This window comes from Ochotona curzoniae, unplaced genomic scaffold (genome assembly GCF_017591425.1).
Source record: "Ochotona curzoniae isolate NIBS_2020 unplaced genomic scaffold, NIBS_Ocur_1.0 contig_883, whole genome shotgun sequence".
NCBI lineage: Eukaryota > Metazoa > Chordata > Mammalia > Lagomorpha > Ochotonidae > Ochotona > Ochotona curzoniae.
Window position 1 is genome coordinate 46,332,386 of NW_024466599.1, and position 16,491 is coordinate 46,348,876.

A 16,491-nucleotide genomic window follows, 5' to 3' on the forward strand; every position below is an offset into this window, starting at 1 on the left:
AACACACAACAAAGGAATACTAACAGATACACCGAACCAGTAAGTTTAAAAAAAAAAATCTGGAAAAACTGGGGTGGCCAACATTTCACGATGAGGTAACAGTACTTGCTCTTACATCAGCCCCCAAAATGAGAGGGCAGGTAATTCCTGCACATGCCTTCTGTGCAGCCAGTGTCGCTGACTCCGAATTCACAGAGGGAAACAACAAAAAGAAAGCTATATGTCAGTTTCGTTGATAAACTCAGATGCAAAAACCCTCAACAAAATTCTAGCTAAACGAATGCAACAGCACATGATAAAAACCTCCCACCTGGATGGCGTGGGATTGATTCCCGGAATGCAAGGATGACTCAGCATGAAAAAAAAATGATACAGCATATTAACAGAGTGAAGGATGAAAACCATGTGGTAGTCCCAACGGGTCACAGAAAGGCATTTGATAAAATTCAACATTGCATCATAACAACTCTGAACCAATTAGGTCAGAAAGAACATACCTTAACATAAGATAAAGGTCATTGCTGGCAAGTCAACAGCTGATATACTGAAGAAGCAAAACTGCAGGCATAACTACTAAACTCTAAAAGAATACAAGGATGCATTGCTTTCACCACCTTTAAAACGCTAACACTGTAGTAAGTCTTAGAGAATTAGGCAACTGAAACAAAGAACACACAAGCTAGAAAAGGGAAAGTTAAACCATCACTGCTTACAGGCGTGTAGAAAAATCCCAAAGACTTCACCAAAAACTTTCAGCAGTATACAAACGTATTGCATAAAAAAAAAATCATTAGTTGCCCTGGTGCAGTAGCCTAGTGGCTAAAGTCCTTGCCTTGCACACACCAGAATCCCATATGGGTGCCAGTTCTAATCCTGGCAGCCTCACTTTCCATCCAGTTCCCTGCTTGTGGCCTGGGAAAGCAACTGAAGGCTGCCCAAAGTCTTGAGACCCTGCGCCCACCTGGGTGACTGGGAAGAGGCTCCTGGCTTTGGATCGGCTCAGCTCTGGCTGTTGGGGCCACTTGGGGAACGAACCGACAGATAGAAGATCTTCCTCTGTGTCTCTCCTCCTCCTCTCTACATCTGACTGTTTAATAAAAAATAAATCTTTAAAAAAAATCATTAGCATTATGATACACCAATAGCTAATCATCTGAAAAACTAATCAAGAAAGCAACCCTAGCCACTGTTGAATGGATAAAGAAAATGCAGCACCTCTCCCGCACCCCCACCCCCATGGGATATTATCCACTTGTAAAAAAAACAAAATGAGAAACCCGCCATTTGCAGTGATATGGACAGAACTGGATCGGAACACAGTAAATCAGGCAGAGAAGGACAAGTACCACATGATCTATCCTGTCCATCACACAGAAGAGGGTTTAATGGCATTCAGGAGTGAAGGAGGAAGGCGGGCAAGGGACAGGCATGTCAGACAGACTTCACATCAGCGACAAGCAGGGCTTCTGCAGCCTCTTGCTCAGCAGTGTTCAGGTGATGATAATACACTGCATATTTCTCTAAAAATATAAGAAAGGAGGTAAAAATTTCATCATAAATAAATGCTGAGTGTTTGGAGACAATTATTTTTAACCTGTTGGACATTACACAATTCGCACAGGTTAATACTTAAATATATACAATTTTTAAGTGCCTGTTAAATATCTTTTAGAAATTAATTCTTGTTCAAGAAGAAATTAATTCTATTCAAGAAGCCCTTACATAACATTTTCTGAAAATAAAACACAAACTTCCATTTGATAGAAAAATCTTAGAAGTGCCACAGGTAGTATAAGAAAATTAGGGAACAACATCCCCTATTTATACAGACTGAAAGGTACTAACGTAATTGAATTTCAAAGGGAAATGTGTAGGAATTCAACAAACTGAACTCAGCAGAACAGATGATCAACTATAGTCTGTCCGAGAAAGAGTTGATTTTACACTCAAAATCAATGTATCCATAATAGTAAAGAGGAAGTATTATGTGATTATCTCAAATCACAAAAAAACATCAATTACTAATTTCTGATTTAATTTAAAAAATGCAATGAGGGCCTGGCACGGTAGCATAGCAACTAAAGTCCTCGCCTCGCACATACTATAATCCCATTTTGGCACTGGTTCTAATCCCAGCAGCCCCACTTCCCATCCAGCTCCCTCCTTCCTGTGGCCTGGGAAAGCAGTCGAGGATGGTGCAAAGCCTTGGGACCTTGCGCCCAGGTAGAAGACACAGAAGAGTCTCCTGACTCCTGGCTTCAGATTGGCTCAGCTTCAGCCACTGTAGCCACTTGCAGAGTGATTCAACGGAGGAAAGATCTTCCCCTCTCTCTTCCTCTCTGTACGTCTCACTTTACAGTAAAAACTAAGTCTACAAAAATGCAATGAGAAATGGCACTGTGGCCTAGCGGCTCAGATTCTTGCCTTGCAGGTGCCAGGTTCTCATATAGGCACTGCACCCTGTCCAGATCCCTGCTTGTGGCTGGGAAAGCAGTCAAGGATGGCCCAAAGCCTTGGGACCCTGCGCCCAAGTGCAGACCTGGAAGAGCTCCTGGCTTTGGATTGGCACAGCTCCAACTGTTGTGGTCACTTGGGGAGTGAATCATCAGATGGAAGATCTTCTTCTCTGTCCCTCCTCCTCTATATATATATCTGAGTTTGCAATAAAAATAAATAAATCTTTTTTTAAAAAAATGCAATGAAATTTCCTAAGAGTGTTTAAGAAAAATTCACAGCTATGAATGAATGCTTTCTCCCTGAGAACAGGCAAAGCTGCATCAATCCTACAGCTTTTATGGTACTGGAGATGCAAACAGGCACAACGAAACAGTAACACAAATAAAAGGCATCCACACAGAAAGGAAGAAGTACAAGTGTCTCTGTTTACAGATAATATAATTAACCAGGGACAAAGAACATTTCAAAGTAACAAAAGCCACTATCACTTGTGATTTTAAGAAAATCTTAAGACACTAATCAACAGGTTTCTATATATCAATAAAATAACTGGAATAGGAAATTTTAAAAATCTATATATTTATGCTAGGATCAAAAGGGCAAGCTATCCAGAGACAATTTTCATTGAAAATGTGTAAACTAGGGTGAAATTAAAGATGAACTGAATTAATGTATTAGTAATAACTTTTAAAAAGTCTTCAAAAACAGAGTAATAGCCAACATTTCATGGTTCATAAGTACTACTGCTTATCCCCCCACAATAAGGAAGTAGAACAGGTGTCTTACAAATTCATTCTATGCAGCCAGTATTACTTTGACATCAAATTTAGGGAAGGAAACAACACAAAGGAAAGATGTAAGATCGCTGTAATCTTTTCAGTAAAATACGGCTACAATGCAATATCCTTGATAAGCACAGAGGCATTAGTGCAGACAATTACCAGATTCATCCATAGCTGAAATCAACATTCCTGCAGTTTCAGTTCTCCCTGAGCTTGCTTTATTAATGTATTGCCGAAGGGGGGAAAAAAACCATTTTGGGGGGAGGAATAAACATCCTGGGTCCTATATTTATAGAGGAACAATGCATCGTTTTTTCAAAAAACATGTTTTCTATGAATATTTGGAAAACCTCTCATATGGATGAATTTTAAGGTCATTTTGTATGAAGATAAACTTGTCTCTTAATCCTATTTCCATTGAACTTCTGGAATTGCCCTTTATAGATGACTCCCAGAGCTTAATAACAACACAAACATGCAATGCAAGTAAAAATGGATTATTTAAAGACACTTTCTATGAGAACACAAATGGCCAGTAAACATACAGAAAAGTGCTCAAAGTAAAGAGTGACTGGAGTTGCAGTGAGATACTAATATACAAACTGGAACGATGAAAAGTGGCAAGATTAATACCAATGCCGGGAATGAAAACTGCTCAAATGCTTACACACTCTGGGCAAGCATACTATCCTTTCAGAAGCATTTGTTAATTTTTTTTTCTAATTCCATGGAGACATGAAATATATCCACACGAGGACTTTTAGCAAAATGTGCATAACAACTGCATTCTGGTGGCCAAAACCAGGAGTGTCCTAGGTGTCCACTAGAACAAATACAGACATGTGGATCTTGATGTAGCACAGTACAGGGTAATTACTCAATGAAAACACAGATTATCAATACATTTACAGAAATAGATAAATCTCAAAAATGATTCTGCATGAAATAAGGCAAACACAAGAATGTATATTGCATGACTGCATGTGTATGGAATTCTGGAAGAGGCAAAACAGATTCCCAATGCTGGGAAGCAGAGGGTGTGATACCTGGTTGCTTTAAGAGGAAGCTAGTTGACCGGAAAAACAAAGGCCCTTTTACAGTGATAAAATCTACACACAGCACACACATGTACGCATTTGACACTCCTGTCAAAACGAAGCCATTTCTTGGCTCTAAACTTAAGTGTTAGAATTTTTATAGTCCTCTTAAACCTCCATACAGCAGGTGGATCTAATAGTTTAGAAACTTCAGATCCTGTCACCACACACTATGTATGTATCTTCAGTTTTACCTACGGGAACCATGAGTGAGCACTGGCAGCACACTCCTCTGAATGAAACAGCAAACCATATTACCATTTTACAGCAGAATAAATGTGAAAGATTCCTACCAGTACTAAGCAGAAGCATTTCTCTCTGGCTGAACTTACATGCTTACTGGTTGTATGGGATGACTGTGCCACTATGTCCTGCCTTGGCTGCCAAGAAGTTTGCAGCTAGGTTCAGTGCTCAGTGTAGTGATGAGCATCCTGGCTGCCTGCTACTCTGATTCTTCACAGGTGGAGCAGGTGAAGGGTGAGGGCTATTAAATTATCCTATTGCATACTTTAAACTGCCTCACATCTTTTGGGGGGAAAATTATGGTGTATAAACCATAAAAAAAAATGTTGGCCATTTTGAGGAAAAACATTTTTTCCTGCAAATAGAAATACATTGTATGTTTCTCCGTGTCACAGAAGGTTAGATTAGGAAGGAATTCACCCTTAGATGAGTCATTGAACAAGGTGAGTCACTACCCACCCAAAGGACTGAATGACGCAAAAAATACATCATTTTAGAATGCAATCATAGTGACAAGAAAACTTTCCACTTATACTTGATCATAAGGGTTAGTCTTGAAGAATTAATATAAAAGTATAGAATATGTTAAGACTCCCTAATGGGTCACTGATGGCATAAAAGAATTAAGTAGACTTCATCTCATTCTTCAGATAAAGAAATTCAACCTGCACATAAATGTGCTCACTGCTGTTCCCTTTCTATGACAACTGGGGTCAGATGCTTTGAATATACCACTGGACGGGGTATCTTCTGCCCCTTCTTTTTAACGAAAACCATACAACCTTGGCCCTGAGGAGAAAAATGAAATGTCTCCAGCCACAAAGGGCAAATTCTACTGTAAAATGAAGAGCGAAATAAATCCAACAGCCCCTTTCACCTGAGCTGTTTCATTGTCCACCGACACAACCGCCTTCTCTCTTTGTACTTGTCCTGAAGTCGTGCGGGACTCAACACTTCTCTCACTGTGGACTTTTTTTTCTACTAATCTAGCTGCCACCTGATTGACTTGCTTTGTTGCAGTCCTTTGTGAACTGACCTGTTGGAACAGAAAGAAAGTGACAATGGATAACGAAAACTTTTGACATTTTTAAAAATGCACTGGTGTCTTACATTTTTGAATATTATAAATTTGCCAACCTTTAAAAGAAGGAAAGAGGACAGCCACAGAGATATCATGGAAGAAATATTAGTTGGCAAGATCCAGAGCCTTTCTCATCAATGGGATAAGACCAATTAAAATTAGTGTCACTGGTATTCCCTCTTCAGAAATGATCTCTCCGGTTTAAAAAAAAAATGCCATTTCAGTAAGCAAGTTAACAGAAAACTGTCACACTTTAAAACTGCAAATGAATTCATTATTAACCTTTGCTGGTATTCTATCTGGAATGCCTTTGTAGTTTAGATTTTTATTAATTAAAATCTTAGTTTTCTATCATGTTAGTGAGTCTAATTAATGTGGAAGTATCAAAAGCTCTTATGTTGCCTGCGTTTTTGTACAGGTGGTTTAACCTTTGCACAGTGCATGCCACCTGACACTGTGTACCAGGACCAGAGGTTAAGCTCTACAACAAGCCTGCAGCCTCGAAGGTTTCTTTTTCACACCCTGGTGACATCTGGGAGATGACTGACTCTCAATAACCTTGAGGTAGACATAGAAAAAGAAGGGCAGGTCCCACAATACAGCTGGAAGATGGAAAGCTTCTGTTAAGCCCCTTACGAGAAGTATTTGTTCAGCAGCCTCATGTTTACAGCAGCTCAAAATGCCATCACCTTTTTTTTTTCCCCCATGGGTTAAATAGGGAGCAGAAGACAGGAACAGCACAAGTGGAAATAATGGAGTAGCCGTGCCAAAATCAAGAATGAATTACACTGGCTGGGCAAGCAGAGCCTTAATTTGTAGTCTCAATTTTTAGCTTCTATTGCCAAGCATGTTCATTCCTTCCCTTTAAAATATACTGGTGTTTTATGGCTAGGTCTAAGACAGTTGTCACAACACCATTCTTCATTGTCCTTCCTCCTGGATCCCGGCTTATCAAAGGATGACAACACCACTGCCTTCCAGTAAAACCTGCAAACAAGAGATGCTTCCTAATCATGCAGGGATTTGCTATTTCCATACTCAACCCTATTCAACTACTGGGAAAACTCATGTGTGAGCATCTTCTGGGCCACTCTCCTCTGAAGTAATCTCGGTAATAGACACACATTACACCCCTAGTGTAATGGTCTGCTAAGTGGTTACACACTCATATACCACTAAAACACTGGCTTACCAATCATTGTGAAAATGTGTTGTATGTACAAAGACACCATACTGGCATACGGGTACATATATTTTCTTGAGATAAAGCCAAATAAAAAATATGTGTGTGTGTATAACGTGTATGATGTGGTATTTTGACATATGCATTGTGAAGTCATCACCGCAATCAAGCTAATTAATTCAAGCCATCATCTCACAGAGTCAGTATTTCCTTGTGTGTCTGAACACTTAAGACCTAGTCAGCAGATTTCAACAACACAGTAAAGTATGAACTGTAATACTGATACAACAAATTAGATTCTTACTCATTTACCTTTAGGTTGAAAATTAATCACTTTGATCAACACCTCTCCATTTCCCTGCTCTTAGAAACTGCAATGCTACTTTATTTTGAGGTTCCACACAAGAAGGGACCACACAGATGCTGTCTTTCCATGCTGCACTTATTTCACTTAGGACAATGCCCTCTAGGTTCATCTGTATTTTTCACACATGGCAGGATTCCCTGCTTTTTTTATGGCTGAGTCCCACTCCATGGTGTGTGTGTGTACCGTATTTTCTTTATCCATTATTCTTCATTAGGTACTTGGTCATTTCCATATCATGGAATTCATTCATTCATAGCAGATTTTGAATAATGGCACAATGGCTGTGAGGACACGGGTATCTCTGTCACTTTGACATCCTGACTATGTCCTTCAGCTCTACACGCAGAAGTCGGACTGGCAGACCAGAAGGCAGAGGATTTTAGTCTCTGCTACGTACTAGACACTTGGGTGACAGTTCTGCCTTGGCAGCCTCTAATGTATTCTCAGGATTTAGTCAAATCCATTCAGGCCATTGAGGATTCTGGGAAGAAAGGTGGGCCTTGGCCAGCTTTCAGTAGGCTGGATGGTTAGGCTGCACTGTCCTGGACACTTCTAGCTCTTAAACAAAATGAGATCCAGTTATGGAAAATTTCTGTTTCTAGGAGGATTTTTAAAATAGTAAGAGTAAAATGGGACGATTACGTTTAATTCTTAGTTGTAAATGGGGAAGCTTTATTTTTTTTCAAAGACATAAAAGTAAACAGAAAACACTCCAGGCATTCCACATAATCAAACAGGATGATACTATTTGTATGTCATTTTCAAGAAAAGAAGCTATTCATATGAGGTAGCTGCTAGTTAATTTTTGATTAGAACACTGTTCTGTAAGATTGGTACTGCTTTTGCATCGCTAAAGATTAATAAAGCACAACCTTGTTCCTAATTGAGAAAACATTCTACTTTCCTCATTTAGAGAAAATATAAAGAAAAGCAAGGCCATGGAATGGAAAAATAAACTCCAGGAAAGAACTGTGTAAGTTGAGTTCTATAGCAAGACAACTATTACCAATAACACATTTATCCCTGGAGCTTCTGTAGAAATTCCACTTAAGAGCAAATGGGTGAGAGAAAGACCAAACTTTTCCTGTCCAAACAGGATTCTCTTGAACGTCTTATCACTGACCTACAGCTGGCTCTTTGTGCCTCTCTGTAAAGAGTTCAAGGATGGGCTGTGCCTTACGTGCCATACGAGCACACACTATTCCAATATAGATTCAGGCACTATAATGACCCGGTGAAAGGACCCACTGGCTCCTGAAGAAGTAGCAGCTTATGCAAGGGTTGAACTGGGGCTTTCTATCATAGTTCTTTCTGGCTGGTGTTTACATTTTCCTCTGGCAATTCCAGAGCTTCAGTACACCTCAGTGAGCACCATTGGGGAATCATGGTTTCCTTTGGCAATGTTGGACAGGAAGTCCCAGTGAGCAGCGGAAATGTGGTGGTCATAACGATAGAGTCTTCTAATGTGATCGACAGTTGTCACCTCAAGAGCTGCCAGTAAGAAACATACATTCTGTCATTTCATTGAGGTAAATATCCTCCGAAAGAGCTGCTCTTTGGGCGTGGAGGGTGGAGATATATATATATATTCTCTACTATCTTACAAAAACTGATTTCAATTGAACTCTGGTAAGAATACTTGAGGACATTAAAAGGAAGTCTCCATTTACTAGGAACAATTTATGGTGGCAAGTAAAATCTGGAATGGGAAAAATACTAGAGAGAGAGAGAGAGAGAGAGAGAGAGAGAGAGTGTGTGTGTGTGTGTAGGAAATGCTGTAAGTTTGCAGAGATCCTTACTGTGATGGGCTGCTTTCTTAACACCTAATTAGAACATTTGCTAAGAATATTAAGTTTCACTCAGTCTAAGGTTCACTTATACTGAGAAAAATATGTAGGATAATAAAATCTTTAGCTTTTTTTCCTTTGAAAATTGAAGACTAGAACTGTTACTTATAACTGTATACTTTTCTGGTCCAGTGTCGTAACGATCTTTGTCCATTGCCTATTTTGCATAAATTCAGACTTTGTTCACTAGTCTTAAATACTGGAAACTTTTGCATAGAGTGCAATAAATATTTTTACTTACTAATACGGGAATTCTTTCCTTTACTGAACAGAGAAATCTGGAGCCACGTGACTGACATTCACTCAGGACTTCAAATGATTTTTCCTACAGAAATAATCTACCATGAAAGCGATCCAATGCTTCCATCATTCAGGGAAACTCAGTATAGAATAGTTTATACTGTTACACGTTTCAAAGTTAGGTCTTTTATAGGACTGCACTGCACAAATTTGTAAACTTTAGAAATTATGATATTAAAACTAAACATGGTAGACTTATATTTTATACAATCACTATTAAAGTTGTATGCTTAAAATACTAAACAAAAAAAAATCATGTATTTAACAAACACTGATTTGTTGTAAAAATATCCCCAAGTCATCTTCCTATTTATACATCCAAGTTGACCACAGTGCGAACTGAAACTAATGTCTTAGGCATGCATATTACTTTTTCTCTCTTACTCATAATTAAAGTACTGTAGTGAAAGAAAACATTTTGGATAGAGGCCCATTAAACACGTTTTATGTTCCATCTCTTCATATAAAAATTATTTCTCAATGAACAACCTTTGAATCTGATAAAGCTGGAAATTCTGGTGGATAGTAATTTGGACTTTATAATAAAGGATAAAGCCATCAGGTTTTAAAACCATTTCTTTTATATTTCAATTAAGTTTATGAAACAGAAAAACCACCAAAAAACAGGAAAAGTCCACTTAAATTAGTGTAGATGAAGTGGTGACCATTATTGTAAAGGGAGTTCTATGTCAAGGAAATGGCTCTTTGTTTTGTTGCAAGACTGATAAAAACACAAAAGTCAATAGAACTGTTAAAATAAGTTTCAGTAATTACCAAGATCAAAATCCAGTGGCTTTTTATTAAACATGAACTTTTGTTCTGCCTTCTGCAATAGTAAATAGTGCTGACAATTGGTTTGTGAGGCACTTGCTACAATAAAATGTAATTGTATCATGAGAGAAAGGTGACAATCAGGAGATCATGAAAAAATTACATCTTCTCACTGGTAGTTAATTAGCCATGCAAAACCTCCTCAAACAGATATTCTCTTCTATTAGAAATGATTACTATGCAGGCCTACAGATGTCAATACCACAGTCATTCAAATACTTCTTTTCCTACTAATTGAAGGTTGTAAAGCTCTGGTGCCAAGGTTTTGCTTCCAAAGAGCTAATTTATGACTAGAAGGATATTTTATGTCTTCGGTTGCAGCAGCTACAAAATTCAGCAAATCAGAACCATCTGTGCACTGGTACTTGACTCACCATTCATCTCACAGCCTATCACTCACATTAGTTTGCATCCTGCATTCTTGGCTCACGAACACTTGTGATGATCCAAAGTTCAGAAGAAGTATTAAAAAGGAATGGCATCCTGACCCTACCTCGTTCAACAAGAATCAGGAATATAATGCCCACCACCCTTTGCTTTTACTGTTTGTATATTTGTAATGTCAACAAGAAATGGACACTTCGCTGCCTGCCCAATAATGGCGCTAACAGCTGCCATGGTTGAAGGTCTTTGGTAGCTTTTAGTTTTAATTTTTTTCTTTCCCTTTAAATCGGTTTCAGGAAGTTTAAACAATTTTTTAAATCACTATACCTGTAAATAGAAACAACATCATATAGATATAATTTGGCATCACCTGGTAGGCAGAACCAGACCAGAAAGCAACAACCAAGAAAGACCTGAAGAAAAGGAGCCTTCGACCCTACCCTAGTCACAGACAGCTCCAACATCCGGGCTGCCGTATTCCTTCAACAGTGCACAGCAGGTCACAGACTTAACACTTTTTTTTCCAGGAGAAAATAGGTCAAAAGAACTTTTCAATAAACAGTTATGGTGGTAAATTAGGGGGAACAGGAATTCAGACACCGAGCTGTCACACTCATACTGAAACCTAAAGCACTGTTAAGTGGTGGAAAGGTTTCATGGAAAGCCACTCTCACGTCCTCCCGGGGGTGCTGGTACTTACTTTCTGTTCCTTTGGAGCCGGTGCACAGACACTTCGATCCACAGAAGGAAACTCCAGTAGTCCCAAAGGTATGCCGCCTGGGTTCAGGGTCTTCTTGAGCATCTGATAGTCTGGCTTTTCATTGTATGCTAAACTATGAACACAGACCAAAAACTGGGCTATTTCACCTGTGAAGTATTAAATTGTTTACATGTCACTCATCATTGGGAAAAAAAAACTGTCAAGACTGCAATAACCTAAAAATCTAATCTCAACTGCACACATACGTTGTGCAGACATTAGGAAGGAACAACTCAATGTAAAGCCTTTTAAAATAGTATTTTTAAATGACCCAAATACAGTGATCTAAATATTTGACAATATAGGGCAAAACTGAGAGTATTTAGCAGAGCTTTGTTGATATTTACAACTCATAAATTTTAATTTCCATGAATTTTAATTCAGCCAGTTTTACTAATCACAGTTTGTAATTCTGACTTAGGAGGTGAAATAGGGCCTATATTAATAGAAAATAGACCAGACATGTTTCATGTTTTTTTCTACAGTGAAATTTTTAAAAATTCCATTAAAAACGTGTTATTCATTATCTACCTTCTTACTTCAAAAGAGAAAACACATGGCAAATTTTAATTAAGGCTTCTTATTTGGGATACCAATGCACTCAGAAGTGACCTTGAACTCTGTATTGTTAACTATTATTGTCTTTAGAACGCACAAAACCTCCATTAAGTCCTTCCTACCTAGCTAACCCAGCACTTGCACAGTACAGTTCTGACTCTGCATAGGATGAGAAGTTGTCATCTACTATTTCTTCTCTAATGTAAACATATATACACACACAGCCAGATAGTGTGTATATATATGTACATATACACTATTATAAATATGCGTATTATACATGTAATATTAATCCAGTATGTAATGTCAATCATGTAATATTAAATATGTGTACTTATGTGATAATTTTGTGGTTATATAATTATACATATGTATTTTAACATATAAATATACTATATATAATATAGAATAGCATAGTAACAGCATCTTCCTCAAAAAAATCATTATAATCTGCTGAGTGTTTTAAAAAGAAGCAGAAGCAGTATACTAAAACTAAAATCATAACTATGTTAAAAAACTTGTAATTTGGGTAGTGACTTAGCGCAGTGCCTGAGATGCCAGATTACAATGTCTGCACTCTGCATCAGAAAGAGTACCTGGGTCAATCAATTGCTTTAGCTCCTAATTTCGTTTTTTCTCTTAAAGATCCATTTATGTTTATTGCAAATTCATATATATATATGATATATAAAAATGATATATATATATGAGGAGGGACAGAGGAAGATCATCCATTTGATGATTCACTCCCCAAGTGGCCGCAACAGCAGGTGCTGTGCCGATCTGAAGCCAGGAGCCAGGAGCTTTTCCAGGTCTCCCACATGGGTGCAGGGTCCCAAGGCTCTGGGCGTCCTGACTGCTTTTCCAGTCCACAAGCAGGGAGCTGGATGGGAGGCAGGGCCACCGGGACCAGAACCGGCACCCACATGGGATCCCGGTGTGTTCAAGGCGAGGACCTCAGCAGCTAGGCCGCGGCACCGTGCCCAGCTCCTAACTTTAGCATCGTGGGAATGTAGACCCTGGGAAGTGTCAGTGATGGCACAACTGAGTTCTCACCACCCACACGGGAGACTTGGATCGAGCTCCCAGCTCTGGGAGTCAGCCCAGGCCAACACGGCTGCAGGCTTTTGGAAAGTAAACTGGCAGAGAGGAATGCCATTATGACAGAAGTAGTGACATTATGATATTATTTAAAAACCGGTATGTCCTCATTTGTTCACTGAAATGCTTAGATATACCTTTTTTTCTCAAAAGCATACTACTGAACAAACGTAAGTGCTTCTTTCTTCATTCGGTTGTTTATATCCTATGGCAGAAATGTCTGGAAAGCTTCCTGGGTTGGCAGGAGTAACTTGCTAATGATCCTTCATTTCCCCGCCAGGTTCACCTCTTTTCTCGTGGAGAGCTGCTGAGGGAACGGGCTTCAAGCCCTAGGGAAAATTTCCAACAGGTGCCATCATCCCTATCTGCCTACTCAAGTCAGAGTGACCATTTCATACCATAGAGTACAGAGGTATTTTCTAGAAACATGAATCCAGTGGAGGTTTTTTCTTTTTGACACTGTAGCAATTATGCAACCTGCTTTTTCCTCTCCAATCGAAGCACTATATCAGATTTGGTTATCTAGTTCTGTGTCTGCCAGATCTCTGCTAACTAGTAAGCATTCCACTTTATCACCATATTTATAATGTATGCTTCCTAGAGCCCCCCGGGATAGGGGACATCCAACTCCCATGAGGTTGATAAGAAAGGAAAGAAGAGGATATTACATTCACTACAATTCTAACATAAGTACTCCCCTAATCTTTGATGAACCATAAGCAAAGTTTTTCTTATGTTGCAATTTCAATAACCAGAATTTTCCAAAATGGAGAAGGGCTGAATGTATTGGAACTGAATCACAGCCACAAGACAGTGGGAAGCTCCTGACACTACATCCACAGATAGCAGCTGTGCCGTGGAGCCTTCTTGGAACTGGAGTTTGGGAAAATGAAGTACCAGTGAGGTACAAATGGGAAAGAAAAATGAAAAGAGCTATCTCCATTGTAAACTTGCTACTTTGAATTTGAAACTTAGACTATTCTGATGTAGTGCTGGTGTAACTGTTAGCCGCTCAAGACCTAGACTTATTATATTCACTACCTTGTTTAAAAATTACTAGTCTATTTCCAGAGCCAGCAAACAAAAATGCTTTGAGTATGAAAGTATGATATTCTGCTTTTTAAGCTAGTGAAATATTAAGTAATATTACTATCATTTCCAAAGAAAGAAGTCGTTGAAGCTATTACTGCTGTTACACTGAGTTGGACATGCATGTGGCTAACCTCTTGAATGTTTTTATTTCATAAAATATCTCAGTAATAGAACTTTTTGCAAATGTTAATTTTCAACCTCCTAACTTCAAAGAGCTTCATCCAACAGTAAAAGTTCAACATTTTATGCTTTAGAAACAGATCTGCATTTTATGGTTTAGATGGTTTGTACCAAGAGAAACCAAAAGTGCTTCCTGTGTAAGCTTCTTGCGTGATGCAATGCTTATCTGTAATAGAAGCATCCCAGGTCATACATGGGTCACAAGCACCTATCTTTTCCAATCCATGGCATCTGGGTTCTTTTTCAATCCTATGCTGAATTTTTTGTGCAGAAGAGACAAGCTAGCTAAGAGAGAGAGACATAATTAAAAATATAAATGGCATTTCCCACCTCTCTTTTGTCCCACTGAACAAACCACATGCCAAGAGAAATGACACAAAATTAGTCAAAATTTATACTGAAATTGTGATTCAGTTACTGTCATTCAAAACCCAAACCTTCATTTTTTCGATCTCCTAAGATGAGACTCTTTCCTGTTTGGTCCCTTTCATTAGAAGCAAAGTACTGCAGAAAGAGGATTAATTCAGACGGGCTCAGAGTTTGGTTCTTAAGTACACCAAGGAGTGGGACCAGAATAGTTTGTTGTTCCTTCCTATGTAAATCAAACATTTGGCTTTCTCAGCCAAAAAAGGGACCATGGACATACATGGGCTTGGATGATGTGCCTTTTCCACTCTGACATGGAACCTGATGCATTTGAGCTTAACCATGGGGTAAGTGGATCTATTTGCTGAAATTAGCTAAGATCTAGCCTTGAGACTGTCCAGTGTAAACATAGAACAAGAGTCAGTGTGTTAATCCGTCTGAGTGAAAGTAAGTAGGAGAACAGAACTTGCCAGCTCTTTTCTACAAGACAGTCAAATTCATTTGTTAGGTTAGCAGTAAACAATGTGTCTTGCCTGTATGCAAACATGACAGGAACTTGGGCAAGTCCAAGTTGACTATTTTATTGATAATACTGTCAATCAACAAACTCCAAAAGGTTCTATATTAAGTTGAGAGAGAGAAACAATTTATGACATATAAAGTTGCATGATTTTACCACTTAATTTTTGTTGTTGTTGTTGTCGGCTATCCAATCACAGTGTAACTCAGGTCACCAAAAGCATCCTAGTGTTTAATGTTTTGAAATTCGTTGTTTAAAATATTCTTTCCTCAAGTCAACTACACAGGAGAACAAAACCTAAGAAATCTTAACTCCAGAAATACTGGATAACTTGTACATGATTGTTGTCAAAATATATTTCACTTACAAAACGAAACAAAACAATGCCACTGCTGAAGCCTAGAACTCTGCCTGTGTAATTTCTTACAGGATTCCTGGATTCTGAGATCAAAGTGATAGAAACATTTTCATATCTAACAACCTATCTGTAACCCTGCATAGTCTGTGCCCATTCTGGCGTGGACAGGCGTGAACGATGTAGGCAGAAGCTGCAAGAGGGACAGATGTAGTGCCCTATAAACCATACAGGGAGATGTATTATCTGACTCACGGCAACTGCTTCCAGAAGGAGCCCATCTGAGCACGGAATCGGGGAGTTCGTCCAGCAGACTACAACAAAGCACAGTGAGACATAACGAATTTGTTTTCAATCTGGGATTCACTGTTTCAGCTAGAAAGTAGAGCACTAACTCCATGTTGGTAGTTTACCAAAACTGATTTCCCGTGCTTCTTTTCACCTAAAGGAGGAGAGGGCAGAGAGAAGTGAGGAAGACCCCTCAATTTGCACTGACCCAATTAATCTGAGTCACCCAGAAACTAAAGAGTGTAGAGTCCTAACACAAATGACTTACCTTTTCTACATGGACACATTCAGAAGTAGGATTACTTACTTTTTCTTTAAAAAAAAAAAAAGAGAGAAATTCATACAAAAATTTTATCTAGATTTTTAGGATGCTTTCCTTCGGGTAATTAGCACTGGACAATAATAATGTATTTTGCTCTTCCTCAGTGTTTTATGATACTCCATGATGAAAAAGGTTGAAATATCAATAGCATCAGAAAACCCTGTGGTCAACACTTTCCAGCATGTTCAGCAGAACAAGTATAAGTTAAGCTACTTTGTCAGTAAGGATGAGAACGTAACAATTCAACTAAAATTACTGTTGCGGGTGAGTCACAACACAGGTATCGACTAAAAACAGGGAATGTGATAATCTACCAGCAAAACAGAGGACATAAGGGAACTACAGTGTTACAGACGGATGCGTAATTATGCTCTAAT

The 16,491-nt window shown here is 38.7% G+C and overlaps 1 protein-coding gene across 6 annotated transcripts in view; it reads right to left on the reverse strand.

Moving 5' to 3' along the window:
• Positions 1–16,491, reverse strand: part of VRK2 (VRK serine/threonine kinase 2) — an 89,419-nt gene that overhangs the window by 9,201 nt on the left and 63,727 nt on the right. For 5 of the 6 annotated variants that reach the window (XM_040993415.1, XM_040993413.1, XM_040993417.1 and 2 more), the window contains 3 exons: positions 15,760–15,818; positions 11,273–11,439; positions 5,457–5,618 (listed from right to left, as the gene is read on the reverse strand). In XM_040993415.1, coding sequence (XP_040849349.1) covers positions 5,457–5,618; positions 11,273–11,439; positions 15,760–15,818 — 388 coding nt within the window. The remainder of the gene's footprint in view (positions 1–5,456; positions 5,619–11,272; positions 11,440–15,759; positions 15,819–16,491) is intronic. The other variant, XM_040993414.1, reaches the window with a different exon arrangement.